Source organism: Dipteris shenzhenensis, chromosome 29, assembly GCF_047967505.1.
Source record: "Dipteris shenzhenensis isolate YYH24624 ecotype China chromosome 29, Dip_SZ_1.0, whole genome shotgun sequence".
Taxonomy (NCBI): Eukaryota; Viridiplantae; Streptophyta; class Polypodiopsida; order Gleicheniales; family Dipteridaceae; genus Dipteris; species Dipteris shenzhenensis.
The window spans coordinates 40194497-40212507 of NC_141624.1; the positions used below are offsets into that span (position 1 = coordinate 40194497).

Below are 18011 nucleotides of genomic sequence, written 5' to 3' on the forward strand. Positions count from 1 at the left end.
TGGTAGTCCTTCTTTTGATTCATCATCAATACCTTCTGTAAGCATATCATATATTTTGTTCACATCTTCCTCAAACTCTTTAGACCAACCAGTTTCAACTACATCTTGTAATTTCTATTGAATCCACTCCTTGGTGTCAATGTCAGCAAGTGTCTCAAAGAGATTCTTCGAGACAATAGACGTTTCCCCCTTGGAATCCTTAATATTAGTCCTAATACGCTCCTGATTTCACTGCATAGTAGCGAGAACCATGGGAGGATTACTAGACTTTTGAACCCATTACTCCTTAGAGGCAAGAGGGGTGTCAGCAAAGAGAGGCTTGCCTTTTACCTTTATTTGAGGTACTCATTTACCATGTGGCTAGAGTGACCATAAGAGAAGCAAGAATCAAGAAGATCCTTGTAAATAAGATGTAGCTACCTAAATACCCCCTTTAGGATAACAAGGGTACTAGGGACCTCCTCAGCTAAATCAAGCTGAACACAGAGGCTTGAGGGTTCCCCTTTGGATTTATGAACTTTGTTTTTCAACAATCACTATTTCGACTCATAAATCCAAAAATTTTGTTTGCATTACAATCTCCTTTCTTTCAAGTCTATGGCTTTCTTTTGTACTATTTTTGCCTGCCATTTCAACTCCGTGTGTACAATCTAGTCCTACTATCTCCACTCATTCCATGACCACCATTTGGCATTCATCTTGGGTTCATCAAAGTCCTCACCAAGCTTCATACCAAATTCTTTTGGACATGTATATGAGATCCTTAGTCCATACTTACATCCGCTCGTGTTCTGCCAGTCAATTTCATAAATCTCCTACCAGCTCTGGTGATAGGAAACTCATTTTAGGAAGTGAGATGTTCCAATTAATAGCCTATGACATTATAAGGTCCTTTTCCCACCTCTGACGTTGGTAATTCTTATATAATAGTGTTAAAATATTATGTAACATGATGAGCTATACCAAAACCACTCAAATCCATTTAAACTTCTGACGTTGCTAAATTTTTTATTCAAGAAGTCATCTTACCTCACCGGGTGCCCTCGATTTTTATTATCTGATGAGGGTACACATTTCAAGTAAGATGTTCTTAGGATTGTGGCAAATCATTTGAATACCTAGCAAAGCCCAAACCACCATGATTGTAACAAGTTGACTGAACGATTGAATGAACAATCAAATGAATGCTCGTAATGTACATTAATCCTCAACACCTCCTCTCGGATGTTTGCTTGCCATATGTTCTTGCTATTTAACAATATTGCACTTCAAGAATCAATGAGAATCAGTCCTTTTGAATCCATGTTTGGTCAACCTCCTAGTTTCCTAGCAAAAACAAGCCTCATTGATGTTGCACACATCAAGAATCAAAATGTGCTGTAATGGGTAGAATTCTTCAAAGGCTCACTGACATTTATTCATTACAACGTGGTCACTCACTTGAAGAAGGCCTAGGATCACAAAAAGAAAACTTGTGATTGACGCCATGTGCAAATCGAATCCCAACAGGTGATCTTGTGATGGTCAACCACACTATCGAGAAAAGAAAGATTTGGCTACTAAATTTTTGGCTCAGTTGGGGAAATCCCATGTCAAGTCATGAACAGAAGCGAATCAACAGCTTATGCTTTACAAGGTTGTGCTCCAACTCAAAAGACGTCCACAAATGCTCAAGTCTCATGCATCAACCTTTTTACTCTTGCAACATCAATATTGAGGGAGGGGGAAGTTGTGATGTGCCTTCTCCAACCAAGAGGCACAGTTGAATGAAAATTCAAACCTCCTTTTTCTATTCTAGTTCCACCACTCCCCTCTAGAACATCTACTTTTGGGTTTCACTTTCCCCCATTTTCTTCTCACAAATCTCCTTTTCCATCGTCAGCTAATGATGTGTCAACAAGCCTCTAAATGTTTGGACATGTATCGTCTAGTGGTTTCATCCACATGTAGCCATTGAAACGGCCATTAGTGGGTTGTCACATAAGTTAGATGATTGTTATCGTCAGCCAATGATGTGTCAACAAGCCTCTAAATGTTTGGACATGTATCATCCAGTGGTTTCATCTACATGTAGCCATTGAAACGACCATTAGTGGGTTGTCGTAAGTTGGGTGATTTTCATACCCCATCCGTAGATGAGGGAAGCCCCCAAAATGCATGTCTGGTGAGATTTGATGAGGAGTGACCCATTCCTCTATGACGCCTTTAACAAGATTGCAAATGAGTCTTGCTTAAGTAATAAATGTTGTATTATTATTACACCAAAAAGGACTTGGGTACTTGGTAAATCTGTCAGCCTTGAAACTAGGGGATCCTCTGTTCAATCCCTAGAGTGCACGTTGATTGGTCTACTATGGCCACACAACCTCTTGGGTGTAGTGTTGAGGCCGCCTGAGAATATTTTTCGACCCGTTCGTGAGAGTAGAACACCACATCACTATTTTTTTTCACGAGCGGACAAGTATAACATGCATGAGATGTCGACATGCCCTCTTGTTGGGCACCACACCGTTTGCCATTTTGTAGGTGGATGAGTGTGAAACCCCCCTTTTAGATACTCGATCTTGAAATATAGCCATCTCAAGGCATTGGGTAGTTAGATTCCCCTCTTCTTTGTGTCACATTCTTTCCCTATGTTGTCTGGAAATATAGCCATCTCGAGGCATTGGGTAGCTAGATTTTCCTCTTCTCTGTGCAGCATTCTTTCTCTATGTTCTCTTCCTTCTTCTCTTGTATTTTCGTTATCATGATATACTTGACAACATTGTGAAGACTGTTTCATTATATTGTTGAAGTGAGAGAAAAAGTTGTCTTGACAAAATGGAAATTTAGGGGATGAGATGATTATTCCTCTCCTTTCCTTTCGATTGCACTCTCCAGCTACCTATCGTAATCTCATCTACCTATATCAAACACCACAGGTCAATCCTACTAATCATTCGATTAAGCATCTACATGTACCTCACTTAGTTACATTTGCCAAGTGTCACAAGTGTGGTGGCATTTCAGATACGTTTCAAGTCTCTTGAATGAAAATGAACCAAAAATGATAAGCTCTATTTATATCATACTCAATGGGATTCTTGATGTGAAATTGAGTTACTTCCCATACCAAATTCGTTAGGGCTTTGATTTGGCTCCATAGTTCATCCCTTTGGCATAAAATGTCCCACGTTATGCTTGGGCTTATGATCCTGAACACCTTCCTTTTGTTTCAACTCCTCTATCAATGTTGCCGCCTGCTTGCATTTGATGGAGAGCATCGATCTCAGGGAATTGGAATTCACTTTGGTAAGTTATGGTTGGGCATGGACCTATACACCTTCCTTTTGCTTCAACTCATCGATGATTATTGTTGCATGCTTCCATTCAATGGAGAGCATGGATCTAGGGAAAATTTCCCATACCAAATTTGTTAGGGCTTTGATTTGACTTTATAGTTCATCTCTTTTGGCATAAACTGTGCCACGTTATGCTTGGGCCTGAGCCTAAATACCTTCCTTTTGCTTTAGCTCCTTGATCAATGTTGCCACTTGCTTCCATTCGATGTAGGGCATGAATTCACATTGGTAAGTTATGCTTGGGCGTGGCCCTATTTACCTTCCATTTGCTTCATCTCATTGATGATATTGCCGCATGCTTCCATTCAATGGAGAGCATGGATCTAGGGGAAATTGGAATTCACATTGGGATAGCTGAGACTCATCAATAGCTCTTCTGAATATTTGTTCTTGCTTTCACACTCCACAAGAGCCGACCGACACTCATTGATTATATATATAATTAGATTTGTCTTAAAAAGAGCTTCCTGGTGATATAAGTTTCATTAAAATCGGACCATTGAGCAAAAAGATATAAAGCATTATTGACAAGCTTCTAACACTCATGGAAACAACTCTCTTGTTACACTAATTTTTCTTAGGAAACTTACTCTCTCCAAACACTATCTTTATCAATGATCCATGTTTTATAGAGGTCACCTAGGAGAGAGGAAGAATCCCTCACGGTGAATTGGAAAATGAATGTGCCACGTGCATGCACTATGCATCTGAGCAAAGAGCACTTTGAAGACTTTAAGAAAAGTACAAGAAGGGGATGGATAAAACATGGGAGACTTGAGGGATAACAGAAGTGGCCTCTATTGCCATTTGAGATGAGAAAACCCAATGATAATTCCTATTTATATCATACTCAATGAGATCCCTAATGTGAAATTGAACTATTTCCCATACCAAATTCGTTAGGGCTTTGATTCGGCTTTGTAGTTCGTCCCTTTTAGCATAAACCATGCCATGTTATGCTTCGGCTTGAGCATAAACACCTTCCTTTTGCCTCATCTCCTCGATCAATGTTGCCACCTGCTTTCATTCGATGGAGAGCATGGATTCACATTGGCTAGTTATTCTTGGGCATGGCCCTATACACCTTCCTTTTGCTTCAGCTCATTGATGAATATTGTCGCATGCTTTCATTCAATGGAGAGCATGGATTAAGGGGAAATTTGCATTCACACTAGGCTAGGTGAAGACCAGCTCTTCTGAATATTTGCTCTTGCTTTTGCACTCCACAAGAGCCGGCCTACACTAATTGATAATATAACTAGATGTGTCTTAAAAAAAGCTTTGTGATGATACAAGTTTCATTAAAAGTGGACCATTGAGCAAAATTTATAAAGCATTATTGATAGGTTTCTAACACTCATGGAAACAACTCTCTTGTTACATTAATTTTGCTTAGGAATCGTACTCTCTCCAGACAATCTTTGTCAATGATCCAAATTCCATAGAGATCACCTAGGATAGAGAAAGAATCCCCTATGATGGATGGAAAATAAATGTGGTAATAAAGGAGAAGTTATCAATGGAGAAACATAGAAAAAAGACTTAAACAATTACTAGGTATGGAAAAAATTAAACAAGAGAATGTGTAGTGATTACAAAGTGCTAGAAGTAAGTACAAGACCAAGAGGGCAAGTCCATGGAACTTCTCATTTTCCATGCTTTTGCAAGTGAGAAGCGCAACGTACAATGGTCCAAGCACATTGCAAACGTGTAGGCAACATTCAACCTCCCAAAGTGTGGCTTTGCTTAATGCTTTGACCAACTTCTCTATGGAGAGAGAGGCCTCAACTTGGTTGACAAGGCTTATGTTCAATGGTTACTAGCAAGTGGCACCAAAATGCAATTGGATGTACAAGAGAGGAATCTTGAACACATAATTGTAGCAAGGATTGCAAACTCTTCCTTCTACCGCCCTCTATGGTGCCTTTGCACACTTAGGAACTCAATCATGCCCTTGTGCCTATAATAGCAGATGTAGAAAGTTATTGCATTCCTAATTTTTCCCAACCATTTTGTAAAGTTTCATATTTTCGAATTGCCGCATAGATGGTCAATGTGACTGAAGAATTGATTGTATGGCAATTTGCTCTAAAGGGTAGAAGTGAGAGCTAAGAGAGATCAAACTTATAAGAGATTATGGATTAAAACGAGCCTAGACCTAATGGAATAAGGTGTAATTACAATTGAGGGGAAAGGCTTAAGAGAATAGGTCGACATGTGAAACGTAAAAGATATAATTGTGTGGTTTAGGAGCAAGGCATCAAGGTGAAAACTACACATTATCCTTTGCATCTTCTCGTCTTGTACATGGGATGGCCTCCCTCTTGAATTCTATGTGTGGTGACATTGGTCATTGCCGCATATGAATGTTGGATGCAATCCCAAAATATAAATTTAAGGATTCATAAGATGTCATGCTCATGCCTTTGACCTAAAGTGAGGTGATCCGTAAGATGGGGCTAGGAGAAAGGCCAAAATAAGAGTCACACTTTGGGGGTTTATATGTTCTTAGATTCAGTGCCATAATAGTTAGGTGACCATTGAATCTAAGAACATATATACAGAAAGGCCAAAATAAGAGTGTCACACTTTGGGGGTTTATATAATGAGAACAAACCCAACTCATTACTTCTAGATGGCAGTATGCTAGCTACACATGTCAAACTTCATAACCAACTCAAAGATGCCTTTTTTATATACGCAAAAGTTTCAAATAAAAGGCTAGTTGTCTCAATGACATCTTCTCAAAGTGATCTTCATGAATCTGTGGCCTTGTTTGCTTCATGTCCTTTTTTACATACTTGCATTACAACCACCAAACATGAGGCTAAGAAGGAACCATGCTAGGGACTAATGAACGGATAAGGATGACCAATGAAAGTTAGACCACTCAGTTCATATAAGTCACACAAGTTTGCAAGTAGCGAGTCTTAAAAGGCAAGAATCCACAATATTGACACAAACATAAACTATGTAAAGAGTGGCTAGCAAGGAGCACAAAGGACACTTTACACAACATAAGACCATCAAAATCAATAAAATGGTCGAAAAACTAGTAACCAAATTAGCATCCAAACCTAGGACTCTGATGGTTGGGTGGCAAGAGGAAGAGGACTTGTTGTTTTAGTGTCGGCTTGGGGCAAGAGCTAATTTGGAGCTCTCTCTCTCCCTCTCTCTAAATTAGAGAACTCTCTCTCTCTCTCTCTCTCTACATACATACATACATACATACATACACACACACACACACATATATATATATAATTTTGCATCCAAACCTAGGACTCCGATGGTTGGGTGGCAAGAGGAAGAGGATTGTTTTAGTGCCGACCTGGGGCAAGAGTTGAATTGCATCTCTCTCTCTCTCTCTCTCTCTCTCTCTCTCTCTCTCTATCTATCTATCTATCTATCTATTTATAAAAGATATATATCAATGTGGTAGTTTAGTCCAAGTGATTTTTGTCGTCTCTATAAACAATCGAAACCAAATGTGATTATGTCCATGTAGTGTTGTTAGGTGAAATCATTCTCATTTTGCGAATGAGAACTGTAGAGAGATTGAAAACTTTGAGAATGAAATAGTGATTTTGAACAAAGTGGATAGGATGTTGGGTCTCTCTCTCTCTCTCTCTCTCTCTCTCTCTCTCTCACACACGCACGCACACACACGTGCGTGCACGAGCATGCGCATAGAGCAAACGATCTATCAAGCATTCTCAAACTTTTGGATATAACAAAACAGTACCAATGGGATGGGCACACTGAGGATCAAGAGAATAAGATCACTAAAGATCTTAGTCTTATTTATTGTCCAAGCCAAGAGAATGCTCTTGACAACTTCATAGGTGTTGAGTTGTAGGGGAGGATTTGCATGCATTAGAGACATGGATATCTAGCGTCATGGAGTAATATGGGCAGATTACAACAACGATTGATATATAATGTTTGAAGAGCTCTCCAGATAGAGGAAGCTAGTTGATTAGGCGATGACATATGAACATGCAACCTTCGCAACTTTTATTTACTCCAACAAGGTCACTAACCCAAAGAAAGCTCCAATAGACTCGGGGTTGTTCTGTATATCCTAACATGGCCCTGGAGTTTGGTGTTGACTTCAATGGTTGGTGATTGGTTGTTCCCAATGTATCCTATATGGGCAAATTACAGCGATTGATATATAATGTTTGAAGGGCTCTCCAGATAGAGGAAGTTAGTTGATTAGGCGATGACATATGATCATGCAACCCTCGAAACTTTTATTTGCTCCAACAAGGTCAATAACCCAAAGAAAGCTCCAATAGACTCGGGGTTGTTCTGTGCATCCTAACATGGCCCTAGAACGTGGTGTTGCCTTCAATGGTTGGTGATTGGTTGTTCTCAGTGCATCCTATTGATGGACCACCATATGTTTATTTGGAGGTCATGTATTCTGTCTAGAGAGGAGGTAGTAGAGTCAAAGTTGTCTATGTTGTTTTAATAATCAAATCCCATTTTGTATGTGCATTGCCTTTTTTTTTGCGAGGGAATTTCAAAATTATATTAAAGTAAAAAAGAACTGTACATAAAAGTAAAAGTCGACTGCCTTAGAGGGCAAGATTAACACAAGGCATTTACATCCAAACAAAACTTATAGTCTCGTTTTTATAACCAAAATGCTGAGGAGTCCTCTTGACATCTTTCTATTTGTCTTCCAACTCTTGACTCTTCTGTATTTAGTCCCCCAGAGTCCCCTAAAAGGCCCGTCTTCCACCTTACCTTGATGTAAATCTGGACTGAACTCAGACTTTTGCTAATTCCTTCCAAACTTCTCTAGTGTAGAAGCAATTCCATAGAACACGCATATGTGTTTCCTAGGCATTGCATCCCCCCCCTCCCCCCTCTCATGAAAATACATCACTTATGCTACCATTTCTAGGAGGGCAAAATACAAAGTACACAGAAAATATGAACGCTAACTCACTTTGCTACCACTGCTCTAAGGCAAAAATACAACGTACACAGAAAATACGAAGCACATAGAGAGAGCCTGCCCATGAAAGTAAATCAATTTGCTACCATTTCTCGAAGGGCAAAATACAAAGTAAACAGAAAATACGAACACTCCTGAAAACAAATCACTTTGCTACCACTTCTCTAAGGCAAAAATACAACGTACACAGAAAACACCAAGTACATAGATAGATAGAGAGAGAGAGAGAGAGAGAAGATGTAAACTATTTCCAACCATTCTATATAATGGAAAAAAGCTTACCCTGATCAGAGTAACTTTACACATCTACAACATGGTTAGTGAAGGAAGATGAGGAAGATGAATGGCATAAGCCTTCTTGTAAGGCTGTTGTTGCCATTTCTAATTGGACTCTCACAAAACTAAAGAATATCTCCCGCATCTATATAAATTACAAAATTCCTTGCATGGAGGACCCTTCCTCTGGTTACCACTGCAATTTGATATTGCCTCCAGTCTCACTGGACCGATCTAATAGTCGTAACCTACAAGAAAAAACAAATAACCAAGAAGATAAGCAAACCTTAAGCAAGAGACAAAACAAAAAATTCATCTAGACAACTTTAAGAAGAACCAATTCTACAGTACCAGAATTGTCCATAGGATTTCCAACAGGAGCAGGTTCAGGGTCTTTGATCTCAACCACAACTACATCAGATGTCAGAAAAGTCTTTGAAACAGATGCAGCATGTTCCAGACAACACCTTAAAACCTGTTTTGCGTTAAGCAGGCCATGGAGTCATAATTTTTTCCCAGTAATTGAAAGGCACCCCAATCCACTATAAAAATCCATCTCAAGAAATTACCCTTTACGTTTGTAGGATCAATGATAAGCACAATACTCAAAAACATAAAGCATCATTATCCCATTTACCACGTACCTTTGTAGGATCAATGATTCCAGCAGCCATAAGGTCCTCATAACTTCCAGTAGCAGCATTGTATCCGTATCTAGGGTTATCATCCGACAAAACTTTCTCCACAACCACACTGCCATTCACTCCAGCATTCTTTGCAATGAGTTTCAGAGGATAGCTTAGAGCTCTCTTGACGATATCTGCACCCACCTGCACAGGAAACTCCAGTTCATGATCACTTTATTCTCTGAATCTACATACGACACTGTTGGCTAGCAATGTGTTTTAAGGTGATACACAGAATTACGAGATCTATACTGAACCTTTTGTTCATCATTTTCAAGTGTAGCTTTTATTGCATCCACTTTGGCAGCTAGTCTGAGCAGTGTAGCACCCCCACCTACAACAATACCTTCCTCAACAGCAGCCTGAAACACGATTCCATAGAACAATTACTAACTACATAACAGCACATACTGATACATTTCTCCATGACAATGCTATGCAAAGCCACACAGCATTAAGTAAAGCTAACCTTCGTGGCATTTAAAGCATCCTCCACTCTCAGCTTTTTCTCCTTCAACTCAGTCTCTGTTTGGGCTCCCACCTGTCGAAAGTTCATTAGAAGTCGCAACACGTCCAGACAGCCAGATATTCTACTTCAATCCAACATTGATGTTGATTAAGAAAAGCAACCTGGGACAAGACAAGTACAAAAGAAGGAAGAAAACTTGATGAACTAATTGATATGCACCTGAATGACTGCCACCCCTCCAGAGAGCTTGGCAATCCGCTCATTAAGCTTCTCCTTCTCATAATCCTGCTCTGCAATCTGTAAATAAAGCGGGACCTCATACTCAGTAAATTATAAACTTCAATCTTTCTCTCTCACTCTCTCTCTCTCTCTGGAGAGAGTTATGCACCAATAATTAGGTACTGAGTCTACAAATATAAACATATGCTCTCACACATGGACAGATATTCCACACCCACACACACGAGCATCCATTTATACAAAGGTCTTTATACTGAGTCGCCATCGGCCCTCAAGAGGTGAAGGCAGGATTCAGATGTGGAGAAGGCTAATAGCTCATAGAATAGCATAGAGACAACCATTGACCTGCAATAGGTACAACCAAACAAATAGTGGTATACTGGCTACTGCATCATCATCAAATCATCAAATCATAAGAGCAAAAATGAAGTTTCCAAGATTGACACTGATATCTCGGCGAGCAAGCACTAGCCACTATGATATCCGTACTGAAAGAGAGTGCGTATGTCATAAGCCTATGAGGCTGTATACAATTATTCCTAGTCAAGTGTCTGTAATAAGGCACTAGGAGATATCTGGAAACATTAAGCTGAAAAGAGTTGGCTCATGCCCAATTACTTCAAAAGCGCTCTGTGTGTGTGTGTGTGTGTGTGTGTGTGTGTGTGTGCGTGTGTGTGTGTGTGTGAGTGAGAGAAATCTTCTGCTGATGTACTCTTGAGCTCCCCATTCAGGGGAAGCTACTGTGTAACATAAAGCATCAAAAATTTCACCCCAAAAGAAAAAAGTGTGTGATTCCACCAAAAAAAGTGCACGCGCATGTGAGAGACATAATCCTATGTGTGGGGGTGCATATGCATGTTTATGTTTTGCGTGTCACATAATGTAATCACTAGTCTTAAAATGAAAGAAAGAACGCAGTCTCAGCCAAAAGGATGCAATATACAGAAAATAGAAATAAAAATGGCAATGAGCACACAGGCTCATACGATTTGGGATGGCAAGTTCACAAATTGATGCGGTTACCTAGTTTCAGAGGCCCCTCTCTCTCTCTCTCTCTCTCTCTCTCTCTCTCTCTCTCTGTGGAAGCTACACAGATCATGGGCTGGAACTGAGGGGGAATGCAGTGGATGGAATCATGGAATATAACAGCCGCTGATGTACCAGGAGATGCATGTGAATAAGGGAGATTGTAATGCAGAAAATGATACAGAAACTCTGGCAAAATCCAGGAACAAAACTGCAGCTTTATAAGCAGGAAATGGACAGCTCTGAAATGCAGAAATACCTCGGGGACGGCTACTCAATGGACAATTATGAAATGCAGAAATACCTCAGGGAAGACATCAGCATTTAAGGGACTGTGAATCCGGATGTAAAGCTGATCAATACAACTGAGTAAACACTCTCTGAGATATGGTCAACGAATTAGAGTGATCTTTCATATGATGCAGGGTGGTAGAAGAGTATATAGTCAATGAATTAGAGTGATCCAAGAATTAGAGTGATCTGAAAGGTTGTGACAAACTAGTGTGTCACCAATCCAAAAGAGCTAACAACACTCTCTGAGATATGCTCAATAAATTAGAGTGATCTTTCATATGATGCAGGGTGGTAGAAGAGTATCTAGTCAATGAATTAGAGTGATCCAAGGGAGCCGAAGGTGCAAATATGATACTTTGCTCTGCAGAAGAAGAGGCCCAAAAAATAGACAAGGCATGGGAGCCGGTCAAACCTGCGTACTCAACCATCATGAGCTGAAGGTGGTTTGATGTGTGCATGGCTAGCATCGATCAGTATAGGATACAACATTTGTCATAGCTCATAGTGGAGCTGGCAGTATGAAGGCCTGGAAGCAACTATGTACACATAAGATATCCCTGAGGTATGTTAGATGTCGGATGTTGATGTTGGGATAGCTCTTTCATCTTGGATCCAACTGCTAACTTGCATCAAGTATGGATTGTATACGACATCCATAAGTGCATACTAAAACTCTGAGGTTCCCCAAGTTGCTCTATGACGAAACCTATTATAATGCCATCTGCATTGTGACAGGATTGCACTGATACATATATGTCCTCATGCTGAAGAATGGTCTACTAATTGGAGGTGGTGGTAATCGTTGGATCCAAGCATGATGCAATGCACCATGATTGAGCTGACTGTCATAGTGTCCTGAAGACTTATCTATTGATCAAAACTAGTGGTAGGAATTGAGTCCATGAACATGATATGCTTCGTGTCATAGGTGACAGCATCAATCATGGATGCTTGACCTGAGGAGTTGGATGCACTGAGGCATGCATCTCCACATAGTGCTGAAAATGTGAAATCCTTGAGGACTACCTAATATAAATCTGCATGGTGACTACTACTGAACATGTGCTATGTATCTGCATCACTTGATATAGCAATAAATAGAGTCGGATACATGCATGCCTGTGATGGCTGCAAATCAAAAGATTTTGTGTTAATGTAAAAGATTTTGTGTTGATGTAGATGAAATTGTCTGGTGCCTCGTGCTGAGGGCTTACCACTAAATGAGCATGATTATATATATATATATATATATATAAAATCATGCTCATATATATATATGTTGATGTAGATGAAATTGTCTGGTGCCTCGTGCTGAGGGCTTACCACTAAATGAGCATGATTTTATATATATATATATATATATATATATATACCTCTGTAAGACTAGAATAAGTCCAATCATACAAATTTAGATTTTTTGTTGTTCTAAAGACCAAAAATCTACACAAAAAATAAAAGGGAAAATGAAAGAGAAGAAAAAAGAGGTAAACAAAAACTTTTATGAAAAACAAAAGGAGGACATACTTAGCAAGCAAACCTAGTGCTTACTAAAATACATCAAATAAACAAAAGAAAAAGAAAACAACAAATAAAGAAGAAAGGAAGAAGGTGACTAAGCAAAAATAAACAAGCAAGTCAAGAAACAAAAAACAAAATCTTCCAAAAAAACTGGAATTAACGCTCTCTCTCTCTCTCACTCTAACTCTCTCTCTCTCTCTCTCTCTCTCTCTCTCTCTCTCTCTCGGCTAGCATGATTAGAAGCTAGAGGCTGATCCATACTAGGATGTGATGCATCTGCGTCCAATCTCTTTATAACATTGTGGTCAGAGTCAGTGCCATAAATCGGCACAAACCCTCTCATTCCACTCATGCATCTCGTCCAGAATAATAATTGGATAATCATCACTATGATGTGAAGATGTGTGGCTCAATGCTAGAGACGGTGCTACATGTTAAAGGCTTACCTGTGTACAATTGAGAGTGGCTACCCATAAGAACATTGGTATGTGAGCTGCTACTATGGGGCTCATGCTCTGAGCTGTAGCTGCAGGGCTCATGGTAAACCTATCAATTTGTAATACTTCCATAGTTTCTCCCAATAATGTGTTTTCTAGGAATGATCCAACCGCATGGATGTGAAAGTACTCATAAACGTTATGAATCAAATCATGAACAATTGTGGGTCCAAAATGAAGCATATAGTAAAGTAATAGCCAAGAGACAATACAAGTCTGATACATGTGTAGGAAACAATGCCAAAAATAGTCAACAAATATAACTGTTACATGAGTGAAATGATTGTGAAAATGTGCACCTGTCCTAAATCAATAGAGTGAACTCCCTAAGTGTCACAAATCTTTGCAAGATGTGATAAATGTCAAACTATCAATAGTACTGAGCAAGTGTCAAATGTACGAGTGTGTACACTGATAAAAAATGGATTGATGCCGTTAGTTTCCAATCAGGTGATTAGGCAATAGCAATCTCCTCTACAACAATGCTAGTAGTCTACAGCTAGACTGCACGTCCATCTTAAACTGTAGCAAAATATATTTACTTCATTCATTTTATGTGCTAGGTAACTGCAATGGATTGAAAGGAGGTTTAGATGAAGGGGATTGAATGATTCTGGAATGTGGAGAAGTCAGATCCAGATCTGATGAGTTTAGTGTGTAGAGCATCCATTGATCGTTTTTGCTTTCTGCACAACTGAAAAATTCCTTCAGGATTAAAAGTTACGGCCAATTGAAAATTGTGCCAAACTTTGTCTAAGGAGAGGTTAAAAATGATGATGTGGCCGTGTGTTCATACGCTGCTTACAAAAATCTGCTTGGAAGGAACAGTGCTTAAGTTATGCTGATGATGTGGCATTGAGGACATGTTAAAGACTGTGACCCAAAAAGCAAGTTCACAACTCGATTCAATCTCCAAGTTAGAGATGTCTTACAACAAAGACAACAGCTTAGGAAAACAAGATTATATAATGTGCCCAAGGGTGCAAATAGAAATAAAGGTTGGAAATAAAGATTGCAGCATGAGTGATAAAACACCTCTATCAGGTTCCGGATTTGTGCAACTCGCTTGTTGACAGCATCTTGTGTACTCCCATCTCCCACTATAGTTGTGGCATCCTTTGTTAGCACGACCTTTGTAGCAGTTCCAAGCACCTCTCTACCGACCTTGTCTAAGGAGAGTCCCACTTCATCTTTCACTACAGTGCCTGTCATACCAGTGCAGAGACCAGTAAACAAAAGTGATCAGTGGAAGGCCACAAATTTGTATCTTCAGCTCTGAACTCAAACCCATTCTCCTTTAGAAATTGTACTTACCCCCCGTCAAGGTGGCAATATCATCAAGATACTGACTCTTCCGTTCTCCAAAACCAGGGGCTTTCAAGGCAGCAACTTTCAAGGCACCTCGCAACTTATTGACAACCAGAGTAGCCAGGGCCTCTTGTTCAATATCTTCTGCAATAATGAGGAGGGGATATGCCCCACGAATGGCATCTTCTAAAATGCCAATCATATCTCGAGCAGTTGTAATCTTCTTGTCCACTAAGAGAAGCTGCAACAAACAGCAATACAATTCTATGACGCATAAGCTTTGCAAGGATTTGCTTCAATCAAAGACGATGTCAACACTAAAGCTGCCGCTTTCTATGAAGCAAGATGCCAAAATATCATTTCTTCAGGTTCAGTATAATGTTGTGCTCGCGGTCATTGACAATGTAAGTGAGAGGCGGGTGAGAAAAGAAGGTCCTCTCAAGCGTCGAAGCCTTTACTGGAATTTTAAAAGGCCAATCATAGGAAGACACCCTGAGTAGAACGAACCTTGCAATTAGAAAACTCAGCAACCATTTTCTCAGAGTCGGTCACAAAATACGGGGAGATGTATCCCCGATCAAATTGCATGCCCTCTACAACTGATAAGCTGTTTTCTGCACTCTTCCCTTCTTCGAGCGTTACAACACCTTTTCGTCCAACTTTACTCATGGCTTGTGCGATCATATTTCCAACTTCATAATTGTTGCCAGCGCTTACAGCAGCGACGTCTGCCAATTCACCATCTTCTATCTGTAAACCGTCGGAAATGTTAGATTGTGTAAGAAAAGGAGACATCGCATCTACATATCCAAACAAAATCCACGTTCATGAATCCCGTGGCGAGCTTGCCAGTTGTAAAGACCTGATAAATTTCAAAAACAGCACTGCTTACGATGGCTCTTTGACAACTAAATACCTCTTTTGACAAGTTCTTCAATTCACCCACGAGAGCCTTCACCGTCTTCTCAATACCTCTGGTGATCTGAATTGGATTCGAACCTGCAGCAACCACCTATGGCCCCAGGATTCTTCTCCGCATAAGCCCAAAACCTTCGACATAATTTTTCCATACGAGTCTCAAAACCTTGATACCCAGATATACTACCTTAACACCCTCAGCAATGAGCCCTTGTGCAAGCACCACGGACGTTGTTGTTCCATCACCAGCCAGATCATTGGTCTTTGCTGCTGCTTGCCTTACGAGCTTCGCTCCGATATTTTCCACAGGATCCTCTAGCTCAACCTAGGCACACGTAGCAAAATAACGGTTAAACATGGCAGCGTGTTCGTATGCTCGTTTAAAAAGATTATACGGTCACAGATTCCGCCTTGAAAGCATGAGCATGCACGCTGTACCTCCTTCGCAACCGTTACACCGTCATTCACAATCTTAGGAGACCCATATTTGCTCTCCAGGACGACATTCCTGCCTTTAGGGCCAAGCGTTACACCAACAAGGTCTGCTAATTTGTTAACTCCGGCCTGCAGGAATCAAAAGAAAGCATGCATTCCACAATATTTATCAGAATGAAACTCAAAAATACTATTGAGCATCCAATGGCCCCTCGAACGCTCAAACGCACAAATGAGCACATACAAAAACGACTCCACGAATAATCATCTCTCTCTCATTCATTTATATATTGCAACTCCCCCAAAACAGCCACCGCGATCCGAAATAACATCCAAACAACATCAAAGGCAATCTTAGCAGAAAGAGACCCCGACTGCAGTACAAGTCAATCTCAAAATCAAGTACAAACGTAATGCAACAGAGACCAAGCTGCTCCATTTCACCGCGCTACCTGCAACTTCTTCATAGTCGAGCCGTCTTTATTGAAATAAAGTTCCTTAGCCATGGCGCGTGTCTGGACGGCGTGCTTCCGTCTGGCATTGACTTCCTTCGATGAGCCGAAGTCCTGCAGCGAAACGGAGGAGAAGGATGCAGAAGAGGAGAAGGAGCGGAAGGTTCGTTCGGGAGGAAAGGCAGGCTTGTCGCAGGCAGAGACACAACCAGGCAATGAAGCCATGGAAGAGGTCGGAAGGAAAGTAAAATGTGGAGATTGGGAAGGGAAGGGAGAGAGAAAACAGAGCAGGGGTGACGAAAATGAGCACCTTTTAAAAAGGAAGAAGAAAAAACAGGAACTTTGAAGGAGATGAATGAAAGCTCAAAGCTTTTCTCTCTTACAAGAGTCTTTTTTGCATCTATCTATTCAATCAAAAAGATCACATTACTAAGTCTCTAGAGCATTCTACAATATGCACACATGATTCTCCCCTCTAGTGTCTAGATCCTTCTCTTTCCCTCTCGAGTCCGAATATCAGTATCATGCCCTTGTTCATGCAAGATACATCGTTTCCTATGGATGTCACTCCAACCCGATCATAGGGGCGCCTACCTTCTACGGCGGCACTGTGCATTCAAATCTTACTCCTTGCACCACAGGCCCAGGGCGGGTGTGCCCCTAGATAGGCCTAAAAAGGGTGGGTGAGTGGGTGTTCACGTGGTTGGCATGCCAATCCACTTCACGTGAATAATCTCTGACCCTTCCCAGCGTCTACGGTATAATGTCTCGCGAATGAATCGAGGCTCAATGTCTCATGAATGCTAGGTGAATGCCAATTTTTGAGAATTGAACTTGGAAAATAAAGTAGAAGGTTTTCCTGAATTTTCAACTTATGGATAAAAGTAGAAGGTCTTCATGAATTTCAAGTTTTCGAAGTATGTACTTTATTGACCCATAAATTATGAAAATGTTAAGGCATTTGCACTAGGGTGTAAGTTTAGGAATGGGCACTTCCCAAAATAGATATAGATTAATAGGTCACCTGAAGGGAAGGAGTAGCGCAACTCGAGCAGTAGGGCTCTTGCCTATCAAAGCTTGTTGCCCGCACTCAAGTCTTGCTACACAGCATAGGCCTCAGGCAGATGTGCCCCTTGTAGTGGGCCATGGGTGGGTGCATGAGTGTGAAAAAGAAAAAGCTTTAATTTATTTTTTTTCACTACATGAAGTTGAGTTCAAAATCCCCCCTTTGCATGAAAGTTTTGAAGCTATCTCATTCTCGCTAGCTTTCATATGGATACTCTACCTTTACACCTAAGATATCAATTGCATATATGAATTGAAAAATAAAAGCCTTTTCAAATAAGGGACTTTAAAATAATTTGTTGAGATTAAAGGCCTTTCGAATAGGTAAATAGGAATTAAGAAACTCTCGGAAAACTAATGGAAGACTTAGAATAAGTAGATAAGAAATATAGACTTGCCAGGAATCAAATGGAGGAATTGGATGAGAGACATTAATTGAGAGAGAGAGAGAGAGAGATCCCCTAATGAAAACTATGCTCACGTTTTCCTTTGGTTCAACAATTTGGCCCAAAACTTT

General features: G+C 40.3%; 1 protein-coding gene across 1 annotated transcript; it reads right to left on the reverse strand.

Annotated features, from left to right (window-relative positions):
- Positions 1-8543: 8543 nt before the first annotated feature.
- On the reverse strand, positions 8544-16789 carry LOC147882833 (ruBisCO large subunit-binding protein subunit beta, chloroplastic-like). Its single transcript, XM_087400279.1, has 13 exons — positions 16430-16789; positions 15981-16106; positions 15730-15867; positions 15541-15636; positions 15132-15374; positions 14631-14865; positions 14352-14521; positions 9961-10038; positions 9742-9813; positions 9530-9634; positions 9231-9416; positions 8938-9061; positions 8544-8834 (listed from the first exon to the last, which is right to left on the reverse strand). Exons 1-13 carry the CDS (start codon positions 16652-16654, stop codon positions 8821-8823), a joined length of 1812 nt encoding a protein of 603 aa, XP_087256405.1. The 5' UTR covers positions 16655-16789; the 3' UTR covers positions 8544-8820.
- Positions 16790-18011: the final 1222 nt, after the last annotated feature.